The sequence below is a fragment of the Triticum aestivum genome, chromosome 6B (assembly GCF_018294505.1).
Source record: "Triticum aestivum cultivar Chinese Spring chromosome 6B, IWGSC CS RefSeq v2.1, whole genome shotgun sequence".
NCBI classification, from domain to species: Eukaryota; Viridiplantae; Streptophyta; class Magnoliopsida; order Poales; family Poaceae; genus Triticum; species Triticum aestivum.
Window position 1 is genome coordinate 212587875 of NC_057810.1, and position 10432 is coordinate 212598306.

At 47.2% G+C, this 10432-nt stretch overlaps 2 protein-coding genes across 2 annotated transcripts; both read right to left on the reverse strand.

Annotated features, from left to right (window-relative positions):
• Positions 1–755: 755 nt before the first annotated feature.
• LOC123136628 (haloacid dehalogenase-like hydrolase domain-containing protein 3) lies at positions 756–2495 on the reverse strand. The gene is made up of 3 exons (XM_044556055.1): positions 1883–2495; positions 1512–1718; positions 756–1426 (listed from the first exon to the last, which is right to left on the reverse strand). Exons 1-3 carry the CDS (start codon positions 2138–2140, stop codon positions 1088–1090), a joined length of 804 nt encoding a protein of 267 aa, XP_044411990.1. The 5' UTR covers positions 2141–2495; the 3' UTR covers positions 756–1087.
• Positions 2496–2633: 138 nt separating this feature from the next.
• Positions 2634–7037, reverse strand: LOC123136627 (choline-phosphate cytidylyltransferase 2). Its single transcript, XM_044556054.1, has 8 exons — positions 6754–7037; positions 5195–5308; positions 4995–5090; positions 4757–4799; positions 4489–4644; positions 4286–4366; positions 3154–3252; positions 2634–3061 (listed from the first exon to the last, which is right to left on the reverse strand). Exons 1-8 carry the CDS (start codon positions 6981–6983, stop codon positions 2912–2914), a joined length of 969 nt encoding a protein of 322 aa, XP_044411989.1. The 5' UTR covers positions 6984–7037; the 3' UTR covers positions 2634–2911.
• Between the last annotated feature and the right edge of the window lie 3395 nt (positions 7038–10432).

Here is a 10432-nt window from a genome sequence, read left to right on the forward strand (position 1 = left end):
TATTCCGCATCGTCTCTTCCATGTAATTAATTAGATGTATAGGTGAAAAAATCAGGGCTACCCGAGTGCTCGCCAAAGGATCCAACGTCACCAACTTTGTAATTTTTTGGGTCTATAAGTAAAATGAGTATTCATATTATTGTTTGTAGATTGCAAAGCCTTGACGACGCTCTCTTCGTAGCAATTGTGGTCACAGTGGGTCCTCTTCGCAGCAATTGTGGTCACAATGGGTCTTTAGAGTCATGATCACAACGCAAAGGGTGGTCACGAGAGGTGCTGCAACATGTGTAATGCTGCAAGGGAGGCTCGCTGGTCATGCTTGCTGGAAAAAGGGCGTTTGACGGGGATGCGACAAAGGGGCGGTCATCAAAGATGTTGCAATAAGAGTTCGCCCACCATGCTTGTTGCAAAGGGGCGTTTGCTGGAGGCACTGCAGTAGGTGGTGTACTACTAGTGGCTGGAGATGTTGCAAGGTGGGGGTCGTGAGATGTGTCGCGACATGAGTTGTGCTACTTGGGCGTAGATATGTTGTATGGGAGGTCGATGGCGGAACAACAGACCATGGCCTTTGCCGGCACTAAGGAGGGGGGTGGGGTGTCCCCAGGTGAGATACACATAGGCGTGCGAGGGAGAAAGGGACGACGGTATGCGCGGGGATGAGGAACTGTGGGGCACGCATGGGAAATTATGGTAGCGACGTGAGGGGGAGACGCGCTGGTGCGATTGATACTAAGCACGAATCAGTCGGTTGACGCCTTTTTTTCTAAAAACATGGCAAGACACATACGCTTACACATATATACATACACTCAACCTTATGAACGGACGCACATCCTATCCTTACGAGCATCTCCGACAGATTGAGCAAGCGGGACTTAAAAATCGAAAGGTCCACCAATTTCTGCACCGATCATGGCATCGCGCATCAATTCTGAATAAGTTGCTTAACTTGCGCTCTTGCTCACATCACAACAGTTGGCAATCTCATCAATGAATGCTGTATCATCAAAGAGCCAGTTCTTGTGTGTCCAGGATTTCATACACTTGCAGCAATGCCCACTCATGTCCCAACTCTGCACCCTATTTTTCAGAATGGCCATTCCTCCGCGCCGGCGTTGTTGGTTCCTCCATGCGCGGCAGGGGGATCCCGGGTGAGCCACTCCCGGGCAGAGACGAGGTCAGGGAGCACCACCGCGCCGGACCGCCGCCATCTCTCGGCGTCGGCGGTCCCGAACCTGTCCAGCACCAGCGCGTGCATCCCCACGGCCCGCGCCGGCGCGTAGTCCTTGCTCATGCTGTCGCCGATGTGCAGCGCCTCCTCCGGCGCCACGCCCCCGGCCGCCTCCAGCGCCATCTCGTAGATCCGCCGGTCGGGCTTCTCGACGCCGGCGACGCCCGAGAACACCCCGAAGTCCCACTCGGACCCCTGCACACATAAATCAGAAACAGAACTGAGCAATGTATAGCTCCCGGCAGCGCGAGCGAGACGGCGGTCGAGGGCAGCTGCCGACCTGGTTCAGCCCCAGCGCGGGCAGGACGACGTCCCTGTAGCGGCAGTCCGCGTTGGTGACGACCCCGGCCATGATCCCCTCGCCGCGCAGCCATCGGAGGAAGGGCCGCGCGTCGGGGAACACCGAGTACGGGGCGGGGGAGCCGAAGGCGGCGTAGATTTGCCCGAAGATCCCCTCAAATGTGGCATCATCGTACTCGTGTCCTGCCTGCAGCATTACATACCAACAACAAAGAGAGAAAAAGCCGCCAGAGCATCAGAATAGAGTAGTTGCACATTCTACACGCACGACATTATTACTCTCCCCGTCGACGCTTCGGAGTTTCTTGGAGAAACGAACAGGGCACGGCAGAGCACCGACCTTCACCTTACCCTGAGGAAGGAGTCCCTGACGCACGTCCTCCACCAGCGATGGTCGGGCATCCTGGAGGCGTGGCCGAAGCAGGGCTGCTTGGTCGCCATGTCGGCGTAGGCGGCCTTGAAGGCCTGGTGCATGCGCGCGTAGCCGGGGCACGCCACCCCGGCGGACCTGGCCGCCGTGCAGTAGTAGTCGCCGAGCTGCCCTCTGTAGGCGATCAGCGTCCCCGTCACGTCCACGGTGACCAGCCGCAGCCTCGACAGCAGCGACATGGCAGCCGGCGACGCACGGAGGCATAGAAGAAGAGGACCGGATGGTTCTTGGGTTGACTTATAACAGCACCGGTGCCTTGTTCTGCGGGGCAAAACGAGAGCGAGGAAGACGCTACCACCTCTGTGGAAGCAAGCATGAATCCATGGCTCTCCGGCTTGAGGGAGTTAACCCACTCCCGGGAGGAAAGATCACGGCCAACTCTTTGGATCAATCCAAGCAGCAGGGATTTAAAAGGGAGCCTCCTTGCTTCACAAGAAAACTCATTTACTAGGAGCCAAGTCTCCTCCCGAAGTTTTCTTCAAGGAACGGTGAAGACGCCGCAGCGAGGCGCAGGGAATCCAAACAACTTTCTTTTTAAAAAAACTGAATCCAACATTTGTAGAGTAAGCCACCGATTATTCAAAGAATGAACGTTTATCATTTCCCACACACATGAAAAAAAAAGTACCACCTCAGAGTTTGATGTCAAAAACGGAAAATAAACAAGTGTAATTACAAAATGGAAAAGGTCTTCTTAATAAGAACTGGAATTGAAATCGATATCCTCCAAATAAAGAGTGTTATGCCTCACAGTAGAACTTTTACATGAGCGTACGCTAATGCCTAGAAAAACATCAAGTACAGCTACAAACACAGCACGCAGATCTACCTTGACAGTGAAGCTCACAATCAAAGGGACAGATACATGGTGAAGGATTGTGGTTGACGAAGACTGTTAACATGCATTGCATGCCTGTATTATACTTTTGACGTAAAATTTTACAGTGGCGCTATTCTTTCACGTATTTGGCATCTTTGGCAACTTCATCGTCTTCTTCTTCAAAGTCGTCAAAGTCGTCACTGTCGTATTGTAGAAGGCTGAAGTCCCTAGACTGCGCCTCCTTCAGCCTTTCCTGGATTCTTTCCTTAATGGCAGTTCCCTGGGAAGTAGCTTAGATTTAGGCATATATGGGCATGGACCTCCTACTGGAGGAGAGCAGCAGTAAACTATTAACAGGCAAAGGTAACAAACCATTGAATGGCAACCTTCCTCGAATTTCTCTAGAAAACCAACAACCCAGCGATCTGCGTTTTCAACCCACTCTTCTTGGAGTTTTGCCACCGTACTCCACTGCAAATATCAACATGCTTCTCTCAGAATGTATGAACAGGTAAACTTGAGAAGGCTAAGTTCATCGATCCAAATTATCAGATGAAGAGATGAACATGGAAACCGGGAGTAGGAGAAGGGGTAGTGAAGTGTTTCCATTTTGCAGTGCTATACTGGATACATAGAGTACAACTAATGTACGGAGTATCAGATATGATAAAAATAATACTTACGCATCAGATATCGAATTCTTGACCACCACAAGATTAGTTGAACTAGATAAATGCAAAGATTTGTGTATAATACATATAAAACTGAAGTAACAGCCATGTACCACTGTCAATTTATCATCATTGTAACCTTTAGAATACACATGGTGTGAGACATGGCTGAAGCTAATGTTTTTAGCTTTTCATGAAAAGCTATGGACTCGCCCAATCACAGCTGTACAATCTTCTACGCATTAAAGCATCAAAGAAAAGGATGATATGTGTTAGGAATCCTCCACTAAACAACTGAAGTCAACCAAAAATCCAAAACGCGAACCAACCTGTGGTTGGATGGTTTTCAGGATTTCCGGCGATGCGCATTCAGTGGGAGGAGACGTTCCCGTCGACGACGAGGCGCCTACGGTGACTTCGTAAATCTCAAGATGATATGCCGGCTCAGTCTTTCGGAGGCACTCATAGGGATAGGGTGTGCGTGTGTGCGTTCATAGGGATGAGTGTATGCGCGTGTATATGAGCGCTTGTGTCTGTACTGATGTTCAAAAAAAATACCAAAAATCCAAAACTACTTCGATAAACTTCAAAACGTTAATCTAGCCAAGAGTTCCGGACATGCGGGTCAACTATATCCAATCAAATGTCATAAGGCTAGCACACAACAAGTAGGTTAATTAGTCACAAAATAGTAAAGAAACATGAGGCACTCATCCCTGCACCAGACAACCAATGGATACAGAGCGAAGCTAACATTGCCTAGTTAACAGTTAATCAATTATAAAAATTAGTTATACTTCAACATAAATTAAGATGAAGCTGAATACAAGTACCTTCTCCCCTACTTTTTCTTGGTGCTGCTTCACTTTGTCACGCAGGGTTTTCAATCCCATATTAACTCTTAGTCGTTTTTCCTGATAATAAGATATATAAGAGCTCAGCTAGCCAGCATAATGCAGTGGTACTGTAGTACAATCCAACAACAGGACTTTGTATAAGTAAAGTTTTGCTAAAGCATCAGGTTGATATTGCATACCTTGACATAGCTGACACCAAGATCATTTCTGCTGTACCCCCTGGCCAGATTGCGCATAACATACTCATTATAATCTTTAACAATCCTCATTATAATGTCTGAGGTTGATATTCCTTCTGTGCGCTTGGTCTCCTTAAATTTACCAAGCTTTTTTACCTGATAAAACAAGATGATGTTAGTCACAGAAATCAAAAGTAAAATTGGTGTCTATGAACACAATTTATTTGAGATTACATTTGAATAGCTCAATTTGAAACTTAAGACTCACAAATTCATAGACATCATTACTAGCTCCACTAGCATCATGATACCTGTGTAGATTCAAATACGAAAGATAGAATATAGATGAGTTAAGAGATTTAAAAGCTTAGATCATTCAGTGTGTAGAATATCAGGCCATCAGAAACACAGAAACATTTTCTGTGGTCCTCACAAAAAAAAGAATGAAAATAAGAAATATTTACTGCATCACAGAAATAGCAAGGTCTTTCGAACTGAATGCTTACGGCAGAGAATCATGTGCGACAAAATCGATGTTATGCTTGTTCAAGAACTCTTCTGTTACTACCCACGGAGCGTCAGGAATGACTTCATCAACCCACCTTGGAATATAAAATAGTAAATCATATTAGCATGCTATTTTTTTGAAGAAATGTACAACGATCATGGATTATATTGGATGAAGTAAAGAATGATACACGATTACTTGCAATGGCGAAGTGATTCATATCTCTCGTCCTCTGTCATGACAGTTCTTCCTTTGTATTGATGTGTCAGCTCATCATTGCAGCACCCGACAAGAAGATATGCATTAGGGAACCTACAGTTCAACAGACAGTTCAGTGTCAGGACATTTTCTCGCATTTAACAGCCCCAGTAAGTTAATTTGTGTAGAATGCTCAGGATAATCATTAAGAATGTAAAACCAGTCCGCAGTTAATGCATTTAATCTATGGCACCAATAGTAGAACGGAACCTTAGGCATACTACTAGATAAAAAAAACTGTCCAGCAAGATTACTAGTATGACATTTGCAGATTAAACCACAGCTTCATACTTGAGAAACAGAGCATGCCTGCAAGTGCAAGATTCCTTATAGAAGGTGTCACAGAAAATCAGGTATTTCCCCATAAGCTAACACAAAATGATAGTTTACCCTCTGTGTGCATGCCATGAGTATACTAACATCACATCATGTACAAACTGAGATTTTGAGGAAAAAGATGCTTCATATATGTGAGAGTTTTTTTGTTGTTGGCGGAATTGTAGAAAAAAGGGTGACCGTTGGCACACATGACTTCCCATGAGTGTTTTCAAATGCAGAATTCTCAATAGTTATACATAAAATATCCACTAATGGAAAATGGATGTTGTCATGGGCGACATGGAGAGGGTAAAAGAAAAGGAATACAAAATGAACAGAGGGCGCATAAAAAATTATATACTGATTTGAGCAGACTTATTTCACTAGGAAAGGTAGGACTGGCATCTGAACAGAACACAAGAAACCAAAATCCATTTCATTGCCGACTTAAAAGAAGTGGAAGATGCCAAGCACCATAAAGGGAAAGTTGTCTGAGAGGAACAATATCAGAGTCCAAACCCTACAGACAACTACACCAGTCCATGTCAATGGAGAATGATTATTGTGGAGCAGGATTATTGTACATGATGCGAAAAATAAAAAGGAAAAAAAGAGGTGGGCAAATAAAGCCAAATCACACTGCATTATTCGGGGGGATCTACCAAATAGGTGCCCTCCCACTGAATGATCCATTACATGGCAAGCAATACGAGAGTCTCGAGTCACATCACGTTAGGTAAAACATACCAATACAGCTAAATCTTGTCCCCAACATGATAGAAGCACAAATGGAGCCCCATTTTCCACCAAGCCATACATCTATTGCCCCAAAAAAACAGGGGCACAAACAAACCGAGTCCTCATCAAGCAACGTAGTCTCCACAATAAGCGCATGCCTTCCAAACCTAATCACACGAATGATCACTAAATTGGACATCTGACATAGCAGCAAGTTGAGGCCGTTCCTGAAGAGTTTCAAATAGGAACGAACTGCAACCAAACAACTTCCTCGCGCAATCCCCGCGCTAGAGCCAACCGGTGATCCTAATTAGGCGCGATCCGCGCCACAACCAACCATGATAAACGGTGTCAGACCCCAATTCCTGTCAGAAACGCAAGGGGGGCAGATCGAACCGAAATAGCCCAAGGGGGGAGAGGATGGGGGAGGAGGGATTTCTCACGATTTCTTGGCCTGCTCGAGCGAGCGCGCGTGGCCGAAGTGGAAGAGGTCGTAGATGCCGTCGGCGTAGACCCGGATCGGCCTGTCCGTGATCCCCTCGCCGGCGCCGCCGCCATTGCTCGTGGACCTGTCCGCGACCTCGACGTCCCCCTCGGCCTCCTTCCAGTCCTCCTCCTCCTCCTGGGAGGACTGCGGCGCCTGCCTCGCCGCCTCGGCCTTGGCGTCGGCCATGCGAAGAGGGAGTCGAGAAGGTTCGGGTAGGGGGGGAGCGAGCGACGGGAAGGGAAAGAGGACGGGGGCGTGGTGGAAAGGTCGAAGCCTCCAGGCCGAGGAGACGGTACACATGCGGAGGGGGTGCTCGCATGACGTGACGTAGTTTTCGGGCTCGCCCTGTCTCACTGTCAAGTGGGTCCCGGTGTTTGACGGTGACTGGTTGGACCACGTCAGGTTCTCCGGCGAAGGAAATGGCGACACGTCGCACGTTGATGAGACAACGACGGGTGAATTTGCTGCCTATCACAAATATACTTTGTTGTACTATATAATAGATTAAAGATTAAAGACAATTATATTGGGACAGAGTGAGTATATATATATAACAATAATGCCTCTATAATAATACGCTGTATTATTTCATTTTCGTGTCGAAAAATCATTTTGAAATGAAATGACCAAAATGGTACTCCTTACTCTTTTTTATTATAAAAAATAGAAAAATCCATGCAAAGAGAAAAAAGATGTATTGCACATGGTATTCCTAAGTGTACCTAAGATGGTTGGTTATTCCCTAGTGTTTCTCATATTGTTAGATTCTTTATAGTGGAATCAATGCAAATTCCCCTCCTTAAGTGATTTTAGTGTCGATGGCAATGCAATTTACGGATAAACCACGATTTTAGGGCCGCATTGAAGCGTTTTCTTCTCGTGGAGGCGATACCCAAGGCGACTAGGGTTTAGCCGGGCCGCCGACGGCCGCCTTCGAGGCAGCGGCGCGTGCGCCGGTTTCTCTTTCCCAGGACGGCGTTGCGGTGCTGTCGCTGGTCTCTCATTTCTCTGCTACGAGTCTCCTGGTGCGTGCACCCTAGGTGGTCGTAAGTAGATCCGATTATGTTGATCCATTGTATTTTGCATGAGGAGCATGCATGCACGGGTCTTGTTGTTTTCCTGAGTGGAGGTTTGATCCAGCCTATGCGTGACTGGAATTGTTGATGTTGCAAGTTGTCGGTGTTCTCTCAACCGGTGTGCTCCCCACTGTGAGACGGGGGACCGCCGATCCCGATGAATCTTCTTAGTTGGAAATGTCGAGGAGGTGGGAATACCCGGACAGTTCGAGAGTTGGCGACTATATCACAGTCGCATTCTCCCAATATTGTGTTCTTATGTGAAACTAGGCAAAAAGAAGGAAAGATGAAGAGAATAAGAAATCGTTTAGGCTTGAAAGGATTTGCTGGAGTGGATAGCGAGGGATTAAGTGGAGGCCTTGCCCTCTACTGGCATGAATCATTTGATGTCTTAGGTCCTGGATAAGGAAGAGAGGTATATTGATGCGCTGGTGCGGACTCAGGCTGATGCCTTACGTGCGTGTATGGTGAACCCCTAGTGGAAAATAGGCACATTACGTGGACAAAGTTGCAGAATTTGGCAACAGTTAATGATCTTCCTTGGTTAATAATCGATGTCTTTAATGAAGCCTTGTGGAGTTTTGAACATATGTCTGCAACACCACCGTCGGATGCACACATGATGGCATTTCGGGATACATTGGAAGTGTGCAACCTTGTGGACCTTGGCTTCTCCGGTGTTCCATTCACGTATGATAACAAACGTCATGGTGCAGTAAATGTACAGGTTCGGTTGGACTGAGCAGTAGCGACTGCGACTTGGCGGCATTTGTTTGCTTTCTCGTCGGTGATGCATGTGGTCTCGCCTTGTTCTGACCATGTTGCGCTGCTACTCAAGGGTGGGCCGGACACGGGTCGAACAACCGTTCGGAACCGCAGATATGAGGTGTTCTGGGAGCGACATGAGGGCCTCCCAGATGTTATAAAAGATGCTTGGTCCTCTGTTGGAGCTGTACAGAACATGGCGTAGTTGCAAAAGGCTTTGGAAAAGACTATGGATGCACTCCGGTTATGGAGTAGGAAATTTGGTAATATTTCGAGGGAACTTGCAAAATCACGTACACAGTTGGAGGAGTTAATGAGTATGAATGTGGATAGACATAATATCAAGATGGTAACTGACAAGATGAATGAACTACTCTATCGGGAGGAGATGATGTGGTTGTGAAGATTGCGGATAAACTGGTTGAAGGAGGGTGACAAAAACACGAAATTTTTCCAGAGTAAAGCGGTCTGGAGGGCGAGGAAAAATAAAATACGTGAGCTTGTGGACAGAATTGGCATTGTGCATTCGGACTTTGCAACAATGATTAAGATGGCTAATGAATACTTCCAAGGAATTTTTACTGCCGATCAGAGTCTTGATGTGGGTCCAGTCCTGGAATTATTGGAACGGAAAATTTCAGACCAAGATAATGATATGCTTTGTAAGCCTTTTTCAGATAAAGAGATTGCAGATGCGCTGTTCCAAATTGCCCTTGAAGGCTCCAAGGCCAGACGGGTTCCCGACGAGGTTCTTCCAGCGTAATTGGGGTGCGGTTAAGGAGAATCTTGGCGAGACCAATTTCTTGTCTGTCTCGGCGGCTTGAGGGTGCGGTGATGCCACCCGGCTCTTACTGATCCGGCAGGTCGCGACTCAAAACTCTAGGAGAAATCCCTTCAAGAACTCATCACCACCGTGCGCTAGCCCCACAGTGGGCGCCAACTGTCGTGGAATTATCACGTCAGATGTCCTAGTGTGAGGACTTAGTCGTGAGGCCAACGCATCTATGTGGTAGCTTGAGAGGGGTTGGGCAGAATCGGGAGATGCAACACGCAAGACAAAGGATTTAGATAGCTTCGGGCCCCGGGAAACATCATCCGGTAACAACCCTACATGCTGTTTGTGGCTAGGTCTCATTATCATCATGAGGGAGTCGCCGTAAACCGGCTCTCCTAATTGTGTCTAACCCTTAAGATTATTTCTCCCCCCTCTTGGGGTGCCCTTCCCCTCCTTATATAAGTTGAAGGGGTGGGTTACATGTAGAGTCCATCTCGAACTAAGACCTAAACTATTTTGACTTCCCTTCATGGGCTTCTTTACCTCTTGGGCTTGTTAACCCCAGGCGACTCTGTTTGCCGGGTTATGACTGTCTGTCGGTTTATGATTGTCTGTCGGGTTATCATCGGACTTAACACCTGCTGGGTTATCATCTGACTTAACACCTGTCGGGTTATCATCTGACTTAACACATGTCTTCACTGTCAGCCAGTTTATCACCTGCCGATTTACCAAGTCCCAGTCGGGTTATAACTCCGGCCGGGTCATACCGCGGGGTATATCCCCGACATCATTGGATCATAATATGTGGCATAAAGCACCATGTTCAAGTAGGGATTACAGCGGGGTGCGGGAAAGTGGACCGCGTAAAATAGATGAGGATGGTGATGATGATGGTGATGTTGATGAAGATGATCACCGCGGCGATGATTCCTCTCCCGATGGCACTCCGGCGCCACCGAGAGAGAGGAGGAGTGGTTCTCCCCCTTGTGCTTCCTCCTTCATGGCCTCCCCCTAGA